At 34.8% G+C, this 19,364-nt stretch overlaps 1 protein-coding gene across 2 annotated transcripts in view; it reads left to right on the forward strand.

The window, feature by feature from the left end:
* Window positions 1–19,364, forward strand: part of Sec71 (ADP ribosylation factor guanine nucleotide exchange factor Sec71) — a 581,865-nt gene that overhangs the window by 58,205 nt on the left and 504,296 nt on the right. For both annotated transcript variants that reach the window (XM_090410617.1, XM_090410618.1), the window contains exons 3-6: window positions 138–282; window positions 408–554; window positions 15,245–15,424; window positions 16,456–16,539. In XM_090410617.1, coding sequence (XP_090266743.1) covers window positions 138–282; window positions 408–554; window positions 15,245–15,424; window positions 16,456–16,539 — 556 coding nt within the window. The remainder of the gene's footprint in view (window positions 1–137; window positions 283–407; window positions 555–15,244; window positions 15,425–16,455; window positions 16,540–19,364) is intronic.

Genomic DNA, 19,364 nt, shown 5'->3' on the forward strand with positions numbered 1-19,364 from the left:
TGATATACAATAATTCCTTTAAGAATTATTGTTGATTTTAGTTTTTAAAATTACAGCTTCTTATGAATATTGTTTTTATATCTCATGAAAGTTTAAATTATAAATAAAACTCATTGATTTAGCCATTTTATTTTTAGTCATCAGAATAACACATCATCTGCCTTGCCCTTGCCAAAAGCTAAAGGAGGAAATTTGGAGGCTGAAAAATATTTTTTGCCATTTGAATTGGCTTGTCAGTCCAAGTCACCTCGTATGGTTAATACAGCTCTGGACTGTGTTCAGGTGTGTATGCTTCTATGGTATGAGTATATTTGTTATTACTGAGATCAGTTTAAAATCAACAGTTTTAGTTTTCACTTTTTTGTTAATATGATTTTCATTTTAATACATGCATTTTATTTTTGTAGAAGTTAATAGCTTATGGACACTTGACAGGAAACATTACGGATCCTACAAATCCTTCAAAACAGCTCATCGATAGGATAGTTGAAACTATTTGTGGGTGTTTTCATGGACCTACTACAGATGATGGTGTACAGTTGCAGATCATTAAGGTGGGCAATCAGATTTATAACATTTCTTTAGTATATTTATTATCATTCCCATGCTGAAACATTAATACATTGATGACATGTTTTTTGCATTTTGCATGCTAGTTAACATGAGTGTAGCCCATTGTGAGTTTGTTAAAAACATGAGGCAAAACTTATTTGAAGAATAGATTGCTGAACAATTTATGTGACACAATTTTTTATTTTTATTTTTTGTATAGTTTGCAAAATGTGTGGCACCTATTTGATATATAAATTTGATATTTGCCATCTTTACTAAAACTTATTCTGTCACCTTAAGTTTGGTTTAAATTGAGCCATTTTTAAATATTAAAAAATGAAATAATTTAGCCCTGGCTGGATATAATTTAATGATCTCTTATCAAATTGTTATTCACTTCCAAACACAGTTTGTTTGGTGGTGATTAATTGAATGTATGCCACATTTCAGTTGCTTCTTATAATTCAAATGTTAATATTATAATAGTTATAATAGCTTTTTAATGATCATTTGCATTTTTCATCATTATTATGCACATGGTATGTTCACCGACAGCAACAGCGGATGTCTGCTGAGAAATGCAAACAAAATTTAATGTCTTTATGTGAATCCCATCCATAATGGATAAGCCTCTATTACATCAGCACCAACAACTAGATTATCAGTTAAACCCTACTATACAGGTCAGACATAGAACTTTTGAAAGCCAGTTTAGGCATCTAATAAGCAGGGTGGCAGTCTCACTCGGTGACAAATTGTCTGTCACCTTGAAGACATTCATAACATCCATGTCACAGTGAGATTTCAGTCTCCAACCAAGGTGGGTTCTCACCACCTTGGTTGAAGAGTGATTACACTATCCACTTGGCCAACCAGACCAGAATATGAAAAAAAATTTAAATTCAGAACTGATGTGATTTAATATATGTATATATAATATTTATGATACTGTAAAAATCAGACATATTAAGTAAATTGACCTCATAAGTGATTAATTAAAAATGTAATAATAAGTGATTAATTAAAAAATCTGATATAAAACTTCAGTTTAGTATCAGATTTATTTATTTGCTATTATTAATAATGGCAAAGTAGAAATATTTCCTCTTTAAAACTACTGTGGGTGATAATAGGTAGTGGGATGATGATTCAATAGTAATTTCTCTCTCTTTATGAAGATTGACTTAATTTGAGCTAATTTTCAAGCTCCAGGCTTGAATAGGAGAAGGCTTTTTTTGCACTGCTATTCCAAGTGGAATAAGAGAGAGAATTTAAGATCATAGATTCATTGAACAATTAATTCAATGAATCTATGTCTGCCTAAATGATGCAATCAGTTGGGCAGACTCAAGTGTGAAATTTTGAAGTGGTAGGAGAGTTTTCTTGCTCATTAATACAGAAGTTTAAGGAGTAAAATATGATACTCCTTAGTCCTTATCCTTTGGTAATATTGTAGGAGATCTCAGTGAATGAGGAAAATCATAAGTAGAAATTTCAGCCTATCTATTGTGAGAAACAGAAGGCACAGTTGTGTTAAGAAAATTTTTCATTGTTAATCTCTCTGTAATTAGATTATTGGTGATAATTCATTTTCAGCACTCATAAATGTCCAGTGTCAACTGAGAAGAAAGCTGCAGGAGATGTTGTTTTTAGCTAGTTATGATATGCTTTAATTCTGTGAATTTGCTTTCCACATATATATATTCATATATATATATTTTTCCATATATATATATATATATATATATATATATGGAAAAATGTGGTTGTGAAGGTTGAGAAATTAAAAGTATTCATCAGAATGATGATTATGCTGATAAGAGTTATGTGTATGTTTAGAGTAGGTATGGCTTACAAGATTGAAGATAGTCTAGTCAGAAATGCTGAAAGGTATAGATTCCACTTCCATTGTCATGTATTTGTCTTACTGTATTTTAACATGAGGTCGAGAATAGCTGCTGTGTAAAACGTTTTTGGGAGATGTGGAGACACCCTTTTGGGAAGGGTCTCACTCAATATTTTAATCATGCTAGTGATGCCTCTGTTAAATAGTTCATCAGGTCACATGAATAAAGCACACTTTTTCTGATATGAACTTCATTTAATGATGCCTTTAAAAATTGAAAATATACTTCAATTTTTTTTTAAGATGGCAGTGATGTGCTACAGCTTACAAGACCAGTAGTACATCACTGCCATGTGTGGGTAAGAGGGTAAGAAAAAAAGAATTGTAGTCTGGGGAAGACAGAATGAGGGAATTCTCTTCCTAAGACCAGAGGTGAATGGAACGAAAGTTGGTTTGGAGCTGGATGGTAAATGGATGTTGACTGATGGCTGTTTTTATTGTTACAGTCTAGGGGAAAAAAGAGGAGGAATGACTGTGTTCAGTTCTGTAGAATATTTTTATGAACATGCTTATAGAAGAGATGCGGGAGAAGAAACATCTGTGAGAGAATGGTGGCAGTGAATCAATGAGAGGGATGGGGGGGGGCGGTCAGAAGTAATTGGATTGTCCTCCTCTGTATAATATGAAGCAGTCTCAGAAATGTTTGGATGCACCACTTGAAATGTGCGAGCAGTATTCCATGGTTGGATTGATTTGGGATTTATACATTGTTAGAAGTTATATAGGTTAGTGGTAAAAGTTTCTTGGATTTTGAAGAAGCTAAGGTTGAAGCATTGGTGCCAGAAAAGGCTGGAGATGTAAATCAATCCAAAATAAGAAATGTAATCATGTTTGGAGATTTGGTATTATCAAAAGTATTATCATAAGACCTGTAGCACATCACTGCCATGTGTGGGTAAGAGAGTAAGAAAAAAAAAAAAAAAAAAGAAGGAATCTGATGTTTCTTGAATAGCAACATTAGATTTCAAAACATTGCCTTGCCTACTTTCAAATTAGGCATGGTTATGTTTTGGTCATGTTGAAATTTTGATCCCAAGGTTATCCTCACCTCACTGAAGAATGGAAGGGAAATTAGTTTAGGACATCAGTTATGGAAAATATTGAGCCTTCTGATCATTGGTAGTTATGAATAGGATTGGAAATTAGTGAGAAATGATTATTTATGTACAGGAAGAAGAGAGTGGGTGAGAACACAGAGCCTTGGGATACCCCTGTTTTGGTAGAGAAATTTGAAGAGAGGAAGCTGGCATCCCATTTGCAAAAGGTAGAAAGCAAGCCATAAGATGATAGTTTGTTGAGGAGTAGATATTGAAACTTCTGATCATTGGTAGAAATGTCAAGAACAACCATGTGAATTTCTCAATTTCTCCAAACCTTTCCATTGCTTGTGTAGGTTAAATCATCTGCAGATCAAGAGTGATGGAATCCACATTGCTAGTTGCTAATTAGCTAGTGCATTCAAGGCAGTGGAGTTGGCTGTTAATGACCGTCTTCATAATTTTTGAGAGAATTAAAAGAAGAGCATTCCTATGGTATAGTTGACTGTTGTAAACAATGTTATAACAGAATCACTTGCTATAATTAACTATTGAAAAGTCCTAACCAAAGCCCCATAGACTATACTATGCCAGTGAAAAGTTTGTACTATAGCAGATCTTTTGCTATAACAGACTATTCTTGTGGTCCCTCTCCCTACAAGTTTGCCATAATGAGAGTCAACTGTAATCTGACTTCTATCATTTTTCTGAAATGAGCTGAATGCAGGCTTGCTTTCAGCTGTAGAGTAGAGGGTGAATCAAGTAGGAAAGATTGAAAAGTGATATAGATTGGTGTTAGTTCTGGAGTTGGGAGATGGACTCCATTTCAGTAAGAATTATTTCTGTTATACGGGCTGAGCACATGTTTAGATATGGAGAATAGAAACAATCACTTCATAGAAAGGAGTAGTAGAAGTTCTATTATTCAGTCTGAGCATGTGTTTAGATATGGAGAATGGAAGTCACTTTACGGAAAGGAGTAGTAGAAGTCACGGAAGTCATTCTTCATTTGGTACCATTGTGATGCCAGAATACACGACTGAGAGTATTTGGGTGAAGGTTGTGATCTGAGTTGCCAAAAAAGAGAAGTGTCACTTACAGTATATTTGGAAAAAAAGATTTGTTAAGACAAGGTTTGGGGCTAGGGTGTTTGCAAGATGGTGAGAATTGACTGGTATTCTGACCTCAGTATCTCTTCCTGCTTGATCAGTGAAATTAGAGAAGGAAGATGACCATCTAGTTGGGTATTTTGACTGCAGAAATTCAGCTTTAGAGATATGTATTCATTTGCTGTCTTGATTACTCTCCAGAGTAGATGGGAGATGATTTTAAGTTTTGCATTTTGCATCTCTGATATTATTATACGGGTACCTCCATGCCGTCTGAAGACTTATCACAGGAGACCCAAACTATCCTCACAATCTATCATACTTCTCCTTGAACCCATTAACAGACAAACCACACAACTGACTCTGGCAACCCATTCTGCTCATTCACGACTCTCCAAGCAAAAAAAAAATCTAGTCCTCACATCCCTACTAACCATACCTTTATTCAACTTCCAGGGATGATCCCTTGTTCTGGTCCCTCTAGCCAAATGCTTAAACATTTCCCCTGCATCAGTCCTATAAAACCCTTTAAACAACTTAAATGTTTCCATCATATCTCCTCTTTTTTTCTTATCAACCAACTTCTGCAATCCACACACCTTCAATCTATCGTCATAGGGAATATTCCACAGGTCACTCACCTCTGAATCCTCTCCACTGCTTCCTCATCTCCTAGAAACCCAGGGGACCAGACTTGAGCACAGTAATCCAGATGCGGGCATATCAAGGCCTTATAAAGAGGAATAACAACTTCTATCTCTACATGTTAATGTGTTCTTCAATAGCCAAGTAATCTTATGGGCTACCTTAGCAATATGTCCACTAAATTAACTCTGTCTACTACCACCACCTATAAATCTCTAGCTTCATCCATTTCTTGGAGTACAGTGCCATCAATGCAATACACAACTTGTTATTTATTTTTTCCAAAATGCATAACTTTACATTTCTCCACATTAAACAGACACCGATTAACTTTTGCCCATACTGACAGCCTCAAGTGAGGAAAAGTTGTCTGGAAACTATTAACTGTTTCTGATTTATTTTTGGCTACTGATTTCAAATATCTCTTCCATTTTCTCTATCACATAATTTTCATAACATGGATCTCAATATTATAGTAAAATAGCTTTAAAACGCATTATATTAAGTAAAATAACAGTATTTAAAATTTTGCATAAACATTTTTTGGAATGAAAGTATTGGAAAAAAAATTTTTAATTAAAGATTAATCTTTAGTATATACTTTATATTTCGTTGTGGTGTCTTTTTCTTTTTTCTTCAAAGCTTCTTTTTGAACTTTTTCTGTGAAATTCTTTTCCTGGGTCGTCTCTGTGCAACATCTGGCAATAGTCCATCATCATGTTGACATTCCACCTGCCCTGATACCTTCTTTCCATCTCCTTGATGTCTTGGTGGAATCGCTCTCCTTGCTCTTCACTGACAGTTCCCAGATTCTCACTAGTCTAAATGAGAGTTGAGAAAGTGCACTTTTAAGCTCATGGAGCATCCCAAATCACCACCTCTTTCAAAGCTTTCCATGCTTCTTTTTCAACAGTTGCCATTTTTTCTTCAAACAGTTTATCCTTCATAAGTTTCCTGATGTCCAGACCGATAAAAATATCTTTCAATTTTGCTGTAGATAATCCCAGAAATTTTGCACAGATGTATTTAAAACAATCTCCTTCTTTCGACAAAGCCTTGACAAATTGCTTCATCAATCCCAGCTTTATGTGAAGCGGGAGTAAAATGATTTTTTTCCAAGCAACCAAAGTTTTGTGTAATACATTTTTACTTCCAGGTTCTAATGTGACTTTCTGCCCATTCCTTCTTGATCCAATGTTTCTCTTGATCAGCTGTCCCACTTGCACTTAAAAATGTTAGGTGAATTTTTTCAACCTCTTGAAACCATTACAAACACCACTTAAAACACAGTTAAATGAATGACATCAACACTATTACCCAACACTATGTGAAAACATTAAAAAAAACCGCAAACACATTAAATTAAATCTTCAAACTAACTTAGAAAATATGCCACATTTCAGAAATATGATAACCTTAGTAGTCAACGACCAAAGTTCAACTAAAGAATCACACAAGAAAATGTGTCTGTGACAAAAAGAAAAACATCTGTTATCTCAGTGAATCAGATTCAAAGTAGCCACCTGTACTTTTATCTGCATTCCTCCCTCCCTCTCCTATCTTAAGAATGAGAAGTTTCGTGGAAATTTCTTTATTTACCATAAAAAGGCACTTAAAAAAAAGCACTTATACAACTAATTAGCTGTAAATAAAGAGAATGAAAATAAATACCAATGCACTGAATTTAAATCCAAATGCTACTAATAAAAATGATAAAATTAGAAATTGGGTAAAATTGGTGGGTGATGCTATTACTCTTATAAAAAGTTAGTAAATTACTAAGGCATGACTGACCCTTCACAAAGCCATGTTGACCATCATACAGTATCATAATTTTAACTACCCATTCTTGAATTTTCTTTCTTTTACCACCAATCAGTATCTCTGCTTGAGATACTGATTGCAAAATAATCCTACATGGGGATTATTTTGCCCTTTTCAAATCCAAATGCTACTAATAAAAATGATAAAATTAGAAATTGGGTAAAATTGGTGGGTGATGCTATTACTCTTATAAAAAGTTAGTAAATTACTAAGGCATGACTGACCCTTCACAAAGCCATGTTGACCATCATACAGTATCATAATTTTAACTACCCATTCTTGAATTTTCTTTCTTTTACCACCAATCAGTATCTCTGCTTGAGATACTGATTGCAAAACAATCCTACATGGGGATTATTTTGCCCTTTTTCCACTCCCTTGGAACTCGACCAGTGCTGACACTTAAATTAAAGAGCCTAGTCACAGGAACTGCCAGTTCCCTTGCACATTCTTGCAAAACATTAGCTGATATCCGATCTAATCCCACAGCTGTATTTACATTGAATTTCTGCAATATCCTAAGAACCTCCATTTCATCCATCTGTGTTCCCACATCAGTGTCTGTCACATACATTAAACCAGTAACCATACTAGGATGATATGCCCTTGCAAAGTGGTCACTCAGTAACTGAACTATTTAATCTGCTTCTGTCTCCTCGTGATCATCATCACTCATTAAGGTTAATCTTCCATAGTCATTCTTCCTCTTACTTGCCACATAATGAAAGAACTCTTTGGAATTTTGTTTAGCCTGCTTGGCTAGATTCTTCTCATAATATGAGAAGAAAGAATTCTAATAATATGATTTTGTCTCCCTTGCCATGCTGGTCATCTTTCTTGCCTGAGCCTTGTACACTGTTCATGAGTTTGCTGGTCACCTTTCTCTTTATATAACCTCCACAGCATTTTTTTCTTCTGCAGCTCTTGCTTAATGATATTACTGATCCATCTAATTCTTATCTGATTAACCCTCCTTAACTTAGGTATACAATTTAATATTGCTTCCTCTACATGATCTTAACTATATCCCATGCACTGATATCCTTACCCTGCAGTGTTTTATGCCATGCCACAGATTTAAGCTTCTTTCTAAGCTTGTCATAATCACCTACCTTGTAGTTCCACATATACTCCTCCTTGACAGAATATTCCTCATGTTTTATGGTCACTTTCACCAATTGGAAGCAGTGTGGTCACTTTGGTTATGGATAGCTCTTTTGATCCTGTGACTAGCTCTTTTACCAGTTTCAATACTCTCCCATCCCAATCTCCTCCTTCACATGCTGCCTTAAGTAATTATCTCTTAGTAGGTGTATTAATTCTATTTCCTTCCTGCCATGTGATGTTTCTTCCTTCCAGTCTATATCTCCATAATTTACATCCCCATAATCACTTAACCTGCACTCGTACTAATTTGGCGATGCATGTCTTCCAGATCATTTGTGGAACTCTCTGGCATATGGCAACAACCAACTGTATATTTGTCTTACTGGCCTTAATCTCACACCAGACTGCTTCAAATGAACAGCCACCCTCCTACCTATATCCTATTCTTTTTGGTTGCAATTCATCTGCTATCATCAGCAGTACATTTCCTGCATCCTATCTCCTCTATCTTTCCTGAAAATACTAAATCCTTGACATTCTATTTTTGTAACTACATCAACTGCTGTTAACCAAGTCTCACTAATGCCTATAACATTTGGCGAGGTTGCACTAACCAATGCCCAAAACTCCTCCCTCTTATTCCTGTATCTGGCATTAGTATATAGAAACTGCAGCATCCCCTTAGGCCCCTGCCCATCTTTACTTTCTGAATTGACTACCCTATTTCAAAATTTTTGCTTGAGACTAGATTCCTCACTTGGTCATTCTTGCACTCACGTGCTTCATGGGTGCCTTCACACAAACTTACTTGCTTCCACCCTACTTGCTTAAGTTTCCCTGAATTTGTGCTTCAGCATGCTTGGTGAACAAAGCTCTCTAAACGCCTAACACCAAAACTGTTTAGATGCAGTCCATCAGCATTGCACAAATCCTTCTTTCTGTCAAGGAATGATTTAGGACTTGTGGGTCTGTGGTCTGCACAATCTATATATAGACTCATTGGCTATCAATGCCCTCCTTCTCAGTTTGCCTTTGTCATAGCACAGCAGGAGACTTACTGTCTTCACCTTCTTGCTCTTCAGTTTTGGTTCTTCTAACAACTCCTTTACATCCTCCCTCATAGAATACTTCTTGCCTCTCAAATAATTGGTACCAATCAAGACAATCAAACAGAATTCCTTCCCGTCAGCCACTTCTAATCTCACATCCTTTGGCACTGTAAGAGTGCCAAGTGTGATGACTTTTTCTCTTCCTTTCTGTGATCAAACTAACCTGCCTTGAACAGGTTACAGAAGTTGTTCTCATGCTGGGAAGACTTTCATTTTCCCACTCCAACTGAAATTCTCACCCTACACCATTTCTGACCGATGGTTTAATAGTCTACCAAGGCAGTAAAAAAAAAATATCGACATACTTCCAGCTTCATACTCGGTCTACGCTGAATTGTAAAACAAATGCGAAACAACTGTTAACAAATCCAAATCTGGTCTCCAAAAAAAAACAGTAGCAGAGAATGCATTTCCTATTTAAATTCTAGAATATTTTTTGGAAATTTCATAAATTTTCAAAAAATAAATAATTTTTTTCAAATGTCATCAAAAAACTTCTAACCTGCATTTCCATCTCTCTCATACAGTTGGCACACCACTGTTTACAGTGCCTAAAAGATAAAATTGATGACCTGGCATCATTCCTCTCCCACTCCTTGAAATTTTTAATGACAAGGCAAACCATTCCTGTCATACCCATTAAAATTCCTGTCATACCCTGTCATACCAATTCAACCTGGGGGAAAAAAAAAAAAAACTACTGATTCATTCTCCTCACCTCTCTAAAATAATGAAAATTGTCACCGACCATCAATATGGATTCTGCTATTCTGGCTTCATAACAGTGCCACCATTGAGCATTTGTCATGGAATGGTTTGGAGAAATGTGTACTGTTGCCCTGACATGTACAGAACATTTGATCATATCTAGAATTGAGCCATGCTAAGTAAATGGAAAATTTAGCTTGAAGAGTGGAAATCATCCAGCATGACATGCATGCAATGGGGTAGTCAGTTTTCTCTCTAAACCTTCAGATTCACTAATCATTGCATGCATACATGCATGTCATGATGGATGAGTTCATCTCTTCTAGCTACTTCAGCTAGCATCTGATTCACTGAACATAAGGACTATATTTGTTTCCATCACTACAGCCACTCAGGACTTCACCATGCTTTGGACATTTACCACATGATACACTGGAAGAAGACCACTCTACTCCAGTGAAGCAAATATAAATATGAGATACTAGTCTTTGAATCTGCCTCAGCCTTAAGAAACTTCCTAGACCTCAACAAATTTGGTTGTATGAAACTGTCTCAAATTTGGGAAGCTCTCTTCCTTTGTACTTCATCCCAAGGACACCCATTTTAATCCACTATGGGTTTTATTTAGGACTTCAGACTAACTTTTGGTTGCCATGCTTCATTACCCAGTGTATTGTCTGCATGCACATATCTTATTATATTGTGTTCCCTGATGGCAATTTGAGTTGCTGAAATATTAGAAATATTAATTTATTGTAGTTAATATTAGTGTGCATTGTAATTTTCTTAAAACAAACAAACAAAAAATAGTTATTTCGAATTACTCCAGCAATGTAGGAGTACCTCAGAGCTCAGTTCTATTGCATATCCTCTTTCTTCTTTACCCAATGACCTTCTATCATCGGTAATCCTATCCATAGAAAGTTTTTTTACTTGGTTATAAATTAAATTAAAAATGCCAAGAAATTATATTCTTGTTTAATCCTTTCCCTAAGTGTAAGCAAACAACGTTTGCATGTAAAGTTTCTTCATGACTAGGCTACTTGTATATAGAAGCTAACAATTTCACGTTAATTGCCTTGGTATCACTTAATGCAAAAGACGTATCCTTTCGGATGTGTATAATACTGTGCATTATGGAAAAAGCCATTTATCCAGAATGATCAGAGATTTAGAGTGATCATGTAGATCACTCAGAGTTTTTGGAGAGGTATCCCACACTTAAACATACCTCAAATGTCAAAAACCAGTCTGGCCCTTCCGATAATGAATATTATTATACATGTCCAAAAAGAATGTGTTTGCATTATGGGATACTAGGACAATTAATGTGAAGTCATTAGCCTCTATATACAAGTAGCCTAGTCATTAAGAAACTTGTAAATACATGTAAATGTTGTTTACTTCCACTTGGGTAAAGGATTATACAAGAATGTAATTTCTTGGCTTTTTTAATTTAATCCTATCCATAGTTTCATTGATATGGTAATACACCTCTTGTTCATTCTATAATTCTAACAGTATATGTACATCCAGAGCTGAATGTTACCCAAACTCAGTCTTATGTTGTGTCTTACAAAAAAAAAAAAAATCTAAATTCATCTTCTTTTACCTTCAATAATACACAAATTACCAGATAGAATCAGATCTTCTTGAACTAATATTTACTTCCATCCTTTTCATCAGTAGTTTCATCCTTTTTCTCAAGATTTCTGTACTCTGTACAAATTCCAGATCTGCTTAACCTTGTAATGATTCACATGTTTGGAGCTGTGCAACCAAAACTTTCCAAAATATTCTTGATATTGATTGAGTTTATTTATGATTTGGTTTTGGTCTATTTGGTTTATTTATGATCCCTTTTTCACTTACTTCCATCTCATAGATGGTCTCTGTTTCTGTAAGTACTTCCCAGGATACTGCTCTGCCAAAGTGGCATCCATCATACTTTCCACTGGACCTGTTAACAGCTGGGCAATAGTTGCCCATCATCTTTTTAGTCCAATTGTAATCTCACCGCACCTGCTTCTCTTCCTTTTTTTATTCCATCTGTTTATGTTTTCTGAAACAGCCTTCCTCATGAAGGGTTTTCCATCTAAAACTTCAGGATAAATGGCATCCATCATACTTTCCATTGGACCTGTTAACAGCTGGGCAATAGTTGCCCATCATCTTTTTAGTCCAATTGTAATCTCACTGCACCTGCTTCTCTTCCTTTTTTTATTCCATCTGTTTATGTTTTCTGAAACAGCCTTCCTCATGAAGGATTTTCCATCTAAAACTTCAGGATAAATGTCAGTAGGGGCCTTCTTTTCCAGCTTTGCCTACATCATACACATGACATTAATGTGCCATAGATTCTGTCATTATCTTGTATGCAGGATTGATGTTAAAGCACAAAATTTTTGATTTCATCCAATATTTTGTGCTTTAATATCAATTCTGACATCAACCTCCCCCATAAAGAACTATCATGCTCACCTGGAGTAGGCTTTTACAAACATCCATGCCCATGGTGGGATTCAAATTTACAACCTGTTGTGATTTTGAATATGTTCTGCCACTGTTGAATATTGTGCTTTTGATTCCAATGATATCAAATTCCAGTGATGAGTTTGTTAACGTTAGAACCTGATAAATTTGCTCTATCTCCATTTTTGTTTTGGGAAGAGTTCTAAGTAAAGTTTGATGCTGGGTAGAAATGAAATTGTAACAAAAGATTCTAAAGCAGTTATAAAATAAGAATGGACTCCAGTCACCTGTCAGTGCTAAATTCAGACAACTCTCTATAGCAAACTCATTAGTGCTACAGGAATAGTTTGCTATAGTAAATTAGAATCTTGGTTGTGATTTTTGGTAGTTTCTTATAAGGAACAGCATTTGTTACAATGTGTGCTGTATTGAAAGTTGATTGTGGCTCTGGGAGGGAGGAAGAGAATATACCAAACTCCAAGTTTTTGTCCCTGCTTCCTTTTCTCCTTTTAGGACTAGCCAATTATAGCAAGTTCACATCTTATTTCTTAAAAAAAATAAAAATAAAAAAATAAAAAATCAGCTAACGCCTTTTTATTCCCGTATACGGGAGTAGGCAAGGCCATTTAGCCCTATCTAACTTTTGGAGACTGAGTGGGCAGTTCAATCTCCACTGGTACCAATCAGAGATAGATGGCCCAAGGCTATCACTAGTTAAGCAGTACACAGTGAAGAGAGATGGCTCAAATGTGCCGCCATCTCGTAGTCCCTAACCCTAACACAATATATTTAATGTCTGAAATAATGTGGGTTCTACGGTCGATTTCTTGAGTTTACGGGACTAAAAACCCGAGTTTCCGGGAGGAAAAACCGCTTGCCCGTGCCAGAGATCGACTAACTCGGGAACCGGTCGAAAAAAGGCTTAGAAAAATTTCCTCTAGTCGCCAACTAGAATCGAAACCAAGTCTTCCTTCGTGCGGCCAAGCGCCGTGGTGTGCAAACGCCACATCCACTGAGCTACACAAGCAGATAATCATTTACTGTGTTTGATGCAGGAAACTTATCTTCTTCCTCATCTAGCCTTTCAAGTCTCATGTTAAGTAAATACATAAACTAATATTAGGAGCACAAGTTTCTTTAACTGTTACATTGATGTCTAATTTTGAGATTGATCTGTTATCTTAATTCAACACCACAAGGTTATTGGCTGCAGATTTCAGTTTACCAGCAATCCCAGGTATCATTACCAGTCTATTATTGAAAAGCTGGGATTGCTATATAAGAACCTTATGTTACCTACTTTTTAAAATTAGACATGCTTGGAATTATGATTTTTCTATAAATTTGTGATTTTCACATTTTTATATAGTAAAAAAAAGTTATGTATATATTGTTAATGGCAAGTAGATTAAGTAAAATTGCATATTAAGTATTGAGTACCTCTGTTAACAGTTACATTGCAGACTCAAGATAGCATTAACTGCACCCTTACCAAGATTATGTTTACAGATTGCTAAGTTAATCTGCTGTTCTGGACCATAGGATCTCTGTATATAAATGAAGATGATATTTCATTTAATTTATTTACTCCATACAATTTATTAATACATCAAAATGCATTCTGTCTGCTTGTAGCAGGCATCATATCTGCATCTATGTTCCTTTAATTATTGATATGATCTATAAGAATATTTTCATGATAATTTTCTCTTTCCTTTTATTTTTTTCTATTTTCATTGCTTAATTGAATAGAAGATGTAATTAATAATATGAGGGCTATTTCCAAAGTTCTGCACACTATGTATGCTTGGCCATTGAGTTGATGCAATAGTTTTTCCATCTTCACATCATTTGTAAGCCATACTACGAGTAAAAACGTGCCGTTTTCTATTTTTGGTGTTTTCATTCTACAAAATAAAAGCGGAGGTGTGATTTAGGTCAGATATCATGCACCGACCAGTGTTTGTTGCACAATAGTGAAAGGCTACATGTTTTTTTTTTTTTTTTTACATATCTAATCTAATGGAAAAGTATGGATGGCATGTCTCTCCATCCTGTTCCTCACATGCACCATACAGTCTCCTGATATGAGCCCACCAGACTTTGATCTGTTTTCCTAAGATGGAAGAAGCACTCCATGATGGGAAGCACTTCCTTATTATTACATGACACCTCCAGGGAGTCCAAATATTCATCAAGGGAAGGCACCTACTCTACAACTCTCACCAACTACAACTACACCAATGCCATCTTGTATCATTAACTACCACCCACCACCACTAGCATTTCCACAGACAATCACAAATATCCAACACCACAGCAGGATTTGAACTCGCAGCCTTTTGGCTGGAGAGCAGATTCGCTACCCACTCGGCCAACCAGGCTGGCATTGACAATATTTTTACTGAACTTTTTTTAAGAAAAACCTTATTAACTCAATAAGCAATACAAGCAATAATCAATAAGCTTTTCCAGAGCAGGCTTTCCATGTGGGGAATTTGAAGTTGCAGCCTGTTGACTAGAAACTGGGTATGCCATCTGCTTGGCAAGCCAGGTTTTTGACAAATTATCAAACACATTAACAAAAATCATACAGCACCTAAACATTGGGCTGCGCTGATAACACAGAATGGAGATAATATTTTGTTAATAAGTCTTTGGTTTAACAACAGAAGTATAGTGTGCAGAGCTTTGAAAATGATCCTTGTATCATTATTAATCATATTTGTTTTTCCATTCCATTAATACTAAAAATTCTTACTATTTTAATTGTAGGCATTATTGACGGTAGTGACCTCACAGTCATGTGAGGTACACGAAGGAAGTGTCTTACAAGCTGTTAGAACGTGCTACAATATTTATTTAGCCAGCAGAAATCTTATTAATCAGACGACAGCAAAGGCTACACTCACACAAATGTTAAATGTCATCTTTAGCAGGATGGAAGCTCAAGCTGTAAGTTTCTCTTTATTAATTGATCTGATTTTGAATATATCAAATTTGATGTACCAATTGCAACAAAATAGATGAAATATGAAGTGTACTAGAAATCAAGTCCGTTGTGAATTTTTTGTATAGAATTATGCATCTCCATGTCACTTTGTAACATTTATTTGCAATCCAGGGATAATTTTAATAAAAGCATTCAAATTATTTTGCATTGGGCCCCTTCCTAGAAGTGCAGAAAGTGAAGCTAAGCATGTCCACTCCAGCTGTCATGGAAAACGTCACAATGATACTTCTTGTCCAATGGGTATCCAACCCATTCATATGCTACAAATATTTTCAGTACAAATATCTTCAGTAAGAGGAATGGGTCCTGTTACTGAAGATATTTGTTTTCGAGTTGAGGCACTAACCAGTTTTCATAACAGTATTGAAACACTATTTCTTCAATTCTAAGATGCATAATTTTTTGTATTTTAACACTCGGAAATTCAGTTGTCTTACAGTTGCACCTTATGGTTTCTGTCGAAAGTAAAAAAAAAAGTTAAATTGTCAGTATGGGAGGCTAGGAGAAATCATCAAGCAAGAACGAGAAGCATACACAGGAGTCAGTGCATGTGAGCACTTGTTCATATCTATTAATCCTATTGTCTGAAGTAACTTTGGTGAGTTTCATAGTTTAACTAAAATTTGGATACCCAGTTGTCCTTTAAAATGTCTTTAAAAAGATATATGCATGGAAAACAGATTTGCAAGCAATAAGTTTGATAACAGCGAAGCAAATATTCATCATTGGAGAAGTGACCTCAATTCCATATTCTAAATAAATAAAAATGATTAAATAAATAAAATGATAAATAAAAAGTTAATAACCAAGATTGTGGTATTTTGTACATTTGAAATTTTATCTCATACTTTCCAGGAAAAAAGATTTATATGTAATTACATAGAAGAATTCCCCAAAAATAAGCAATAACATTTATTCTTAATGATTGTTACTTATTTTAATTTATTATTATTTATATTTATTTATTTTGTAGGCTGCAGAATCCAAGCTAAAAGATGAAATCGGAGATAAAGAATGTGGAGATGGAAAGGCATTTCGATCTGATTCTCAGTCAGATGTAAGCATTTGTATTTTGTAATAGTAGTGTTAGTGAGGTATGGTAATATGTATTCCTTCAGGATAACTAAGAACTTTTTTTACATAGTTGTACAGAGTTTACTATTAATATAAATAGTAACATATCACATAACCTTATGGTATAAATATGAAGGCATGTAATGAAATTGGTAATGAAGAAATAGAGAATTCTTCGAGTTATATTTGTTATAATGTCTTGAAGAAGATGGTAAAACCTGTTCTTGTGGGAGACCTAAACAGCAGGAAATGAAATATAACAAATAATATGTTTCAGATAATGTTTGAAAGAAGGGCGGTGAAAAATCATAATGTAATTGCCAGATTTAATGATATATTCAGACTGGACCAGAAAACAGAAGTGTATAGGAGATTTGAAATAGGCTGTTATATGATTCTGAGAGAATAAAAAATGAGTATACTTTGATAAAAAAAAAACACAGTAGACCCCATGCTTTGATCTTTCACTTTATGACCTCTCGCTTTTATGGCCAACTGGCAAATATTTTCTATTATGAATGTACAAAATACTGAACCAAAGAAGCAGGCAATTTGGCTGCATATGCATCTACCCAAGGTTGCTGACTGAGATCATAGTGCAAAACCCAAGAATAAAACATTTTAATTAGCACGAGTGATATATAATAACTGAATCAGCATGGTTTATTTTTTATCTAGTGATTGAGTTTTGTGTTGCAAAATATTGCATTTTTTATTGAGTTTTGAGTCACAAAATATTGCATATATATTTCATTAAAAAAAAAAAAAGTTACTCTGCTTAGATCATTTCATAGGTGCAGAGAAGAAGCCTATAGCTAAAGCATATTATACTTTAACTCACCTTTCATTTATTGTCTGTTTAGTTTAAAATGATGTACAGTGCAGTATATATTTACGTATATAGTAAAGAGGAAAAGTATGTATATAGTAAAGATGAAAAGTGAATTTGAGAATACAAAATCTTTAAAGAAGCAGAAATTCATAACATTTGAAGATTAGTCTGAAATTCTTAGTCTTCAAAAATTCAAAATGAAATCAAGAACTTGGTCTTACTTGACTCTTTCTCTGATAGCACCATCCTAAAGAATATATGAAAAGTTTATACTATAGAGTTCAAACTGTATTTCCAGAAATGTAACCCCTATTCATGACACTGAGTCTATGAGAAATTAGGATTCTTTGAGAAACCAATTAGATCATAAAAGTAGGGGCCTACTGATGAGTTTCTTTCAGATATGATCTGCAAATTCGAATGTTCGAATACTATTGGTAAGAAGGTAAATTTAAAGAATAAATTAAACTATGGAGATCAAATAAAAAAATGTTCTGAGGGATGGGGGTTACATTTACAGACTGACTGCAAAAGGCACACATGGAGAAATTATCTGTAAAGATAGAAAAATAGGAATACTTTGAAATTCCTATAGCCATTTAAAGAAGCGTTCAATATATACATGCAGATTATACATTCAAAATATATAAAGGAAATGTGGAAAATTAGCTAAACAAAGTCATGGTTATACAAGATGACCATAACCAATGAACGAACAGTTATTATTTGTGACTGGCTGTTCATTCATTGATCATTTCAGTGTTGAAGTTTATAGCAATTTATAACACCTTTATTTTGATACTAAATAACAAATTTCTTAGATATGTACATCTGGCATATGTATTAAATAAAGACCACACAGAGGTTACTAACTATAAAAAAACTGATTATCTTAAAACTCTTAAATAGTTTTTTACAATACTACTCTTCATGTGATCTTTATATCGGAAATCATCTTATCTCTATCCTAATCACAGAAAAATTAGATGTGCATTCAACATTTTGCACATATGTTAGTGTCATCCTCAGGTATCTGATTATACGAGGGCGGTCTGAAATATTCTCGGCCTAACAATGAAAAAACGAATTTATAATTTCAAAATTATTTTTATTTTTTAACCTAATCTCCCTTAAGACTAATACATTCATTCCAGCGATGCTCCAGCACCATTATCCTATCCCTGTAGTGATTCTCAGTAAGATCTGCAAAATAGCTCTCTACAGCTGCAATCACCTTTTGATTCAAAGAAAAATGCTGACCAGTGAGGAAGAGTTTTAGTTTTGGGAAGAGATAGAAGTCGCAGGGAGCAAAATCTGGGGAATACGGTGGATGTTCCAACAATTCATAGTGCAGATCCCTTAATTTTCCCATTGCCAAAACACTGTTGTGGGCATAATGAAAGGTGATTTTTTTTCTTCTGCAAACCGGGTCTTTTCTCACAAATTTTTTCATCTAATCTGGTTAAAAGATCAGAATAATATTCCCGGTTATTGTTTTATCCTTTTCAAGATAATTAATAAACAAGATGCCTTTAGCATCCCAAAACACTAATGCCATGACCTTCCCTGCTGATGGAACCAATTTTGTCTTCTTTGGTGCTGAACAAACGGCTTCTGTCCACTGTTTTGACTACTGTTTGGATTCTGGTGTGTAATTGTGAATCCAAGTCTCATCCATAGTAATAAATTGATGCACAAAATCAGTTTTATTCTTGTTGGTTTGTTGGAGGGTGTGGTAGGATATCTATGTGTTCTTCTTCTCAAAACATCCACTACACAACCAGTAATATGTGGCCTTGCATTATCGTTTTGCAATAAGAAGCCATTCTTCAGCAATGGACACTTCCTTTTGATGTGCTGTACCATTGTCCGTAAAACATCCGCATAGTATGAGCCGTTTACAGTATTCCTGGGTTCTATAGCGTGTTGGTAAACAATGCCTTCGTAGTCAAAAAACATTATGGTCATAACTTTAC

This window comes from Typopeltis vanoorti, chromosome 20 (assembly GCF_054136105.1).
Source record: "Typopeltis vanoorti isolate ZY-2024b chromosome 20, IOZ_Tvanoo_1.0, whole genome shotgun sequence".
NCBI lineage: Eukaryota > Metazoa > Arthropoda > Arachnida > Uropygi > Thelyphonidae > Typopeltis > Typopeltis vanoorti.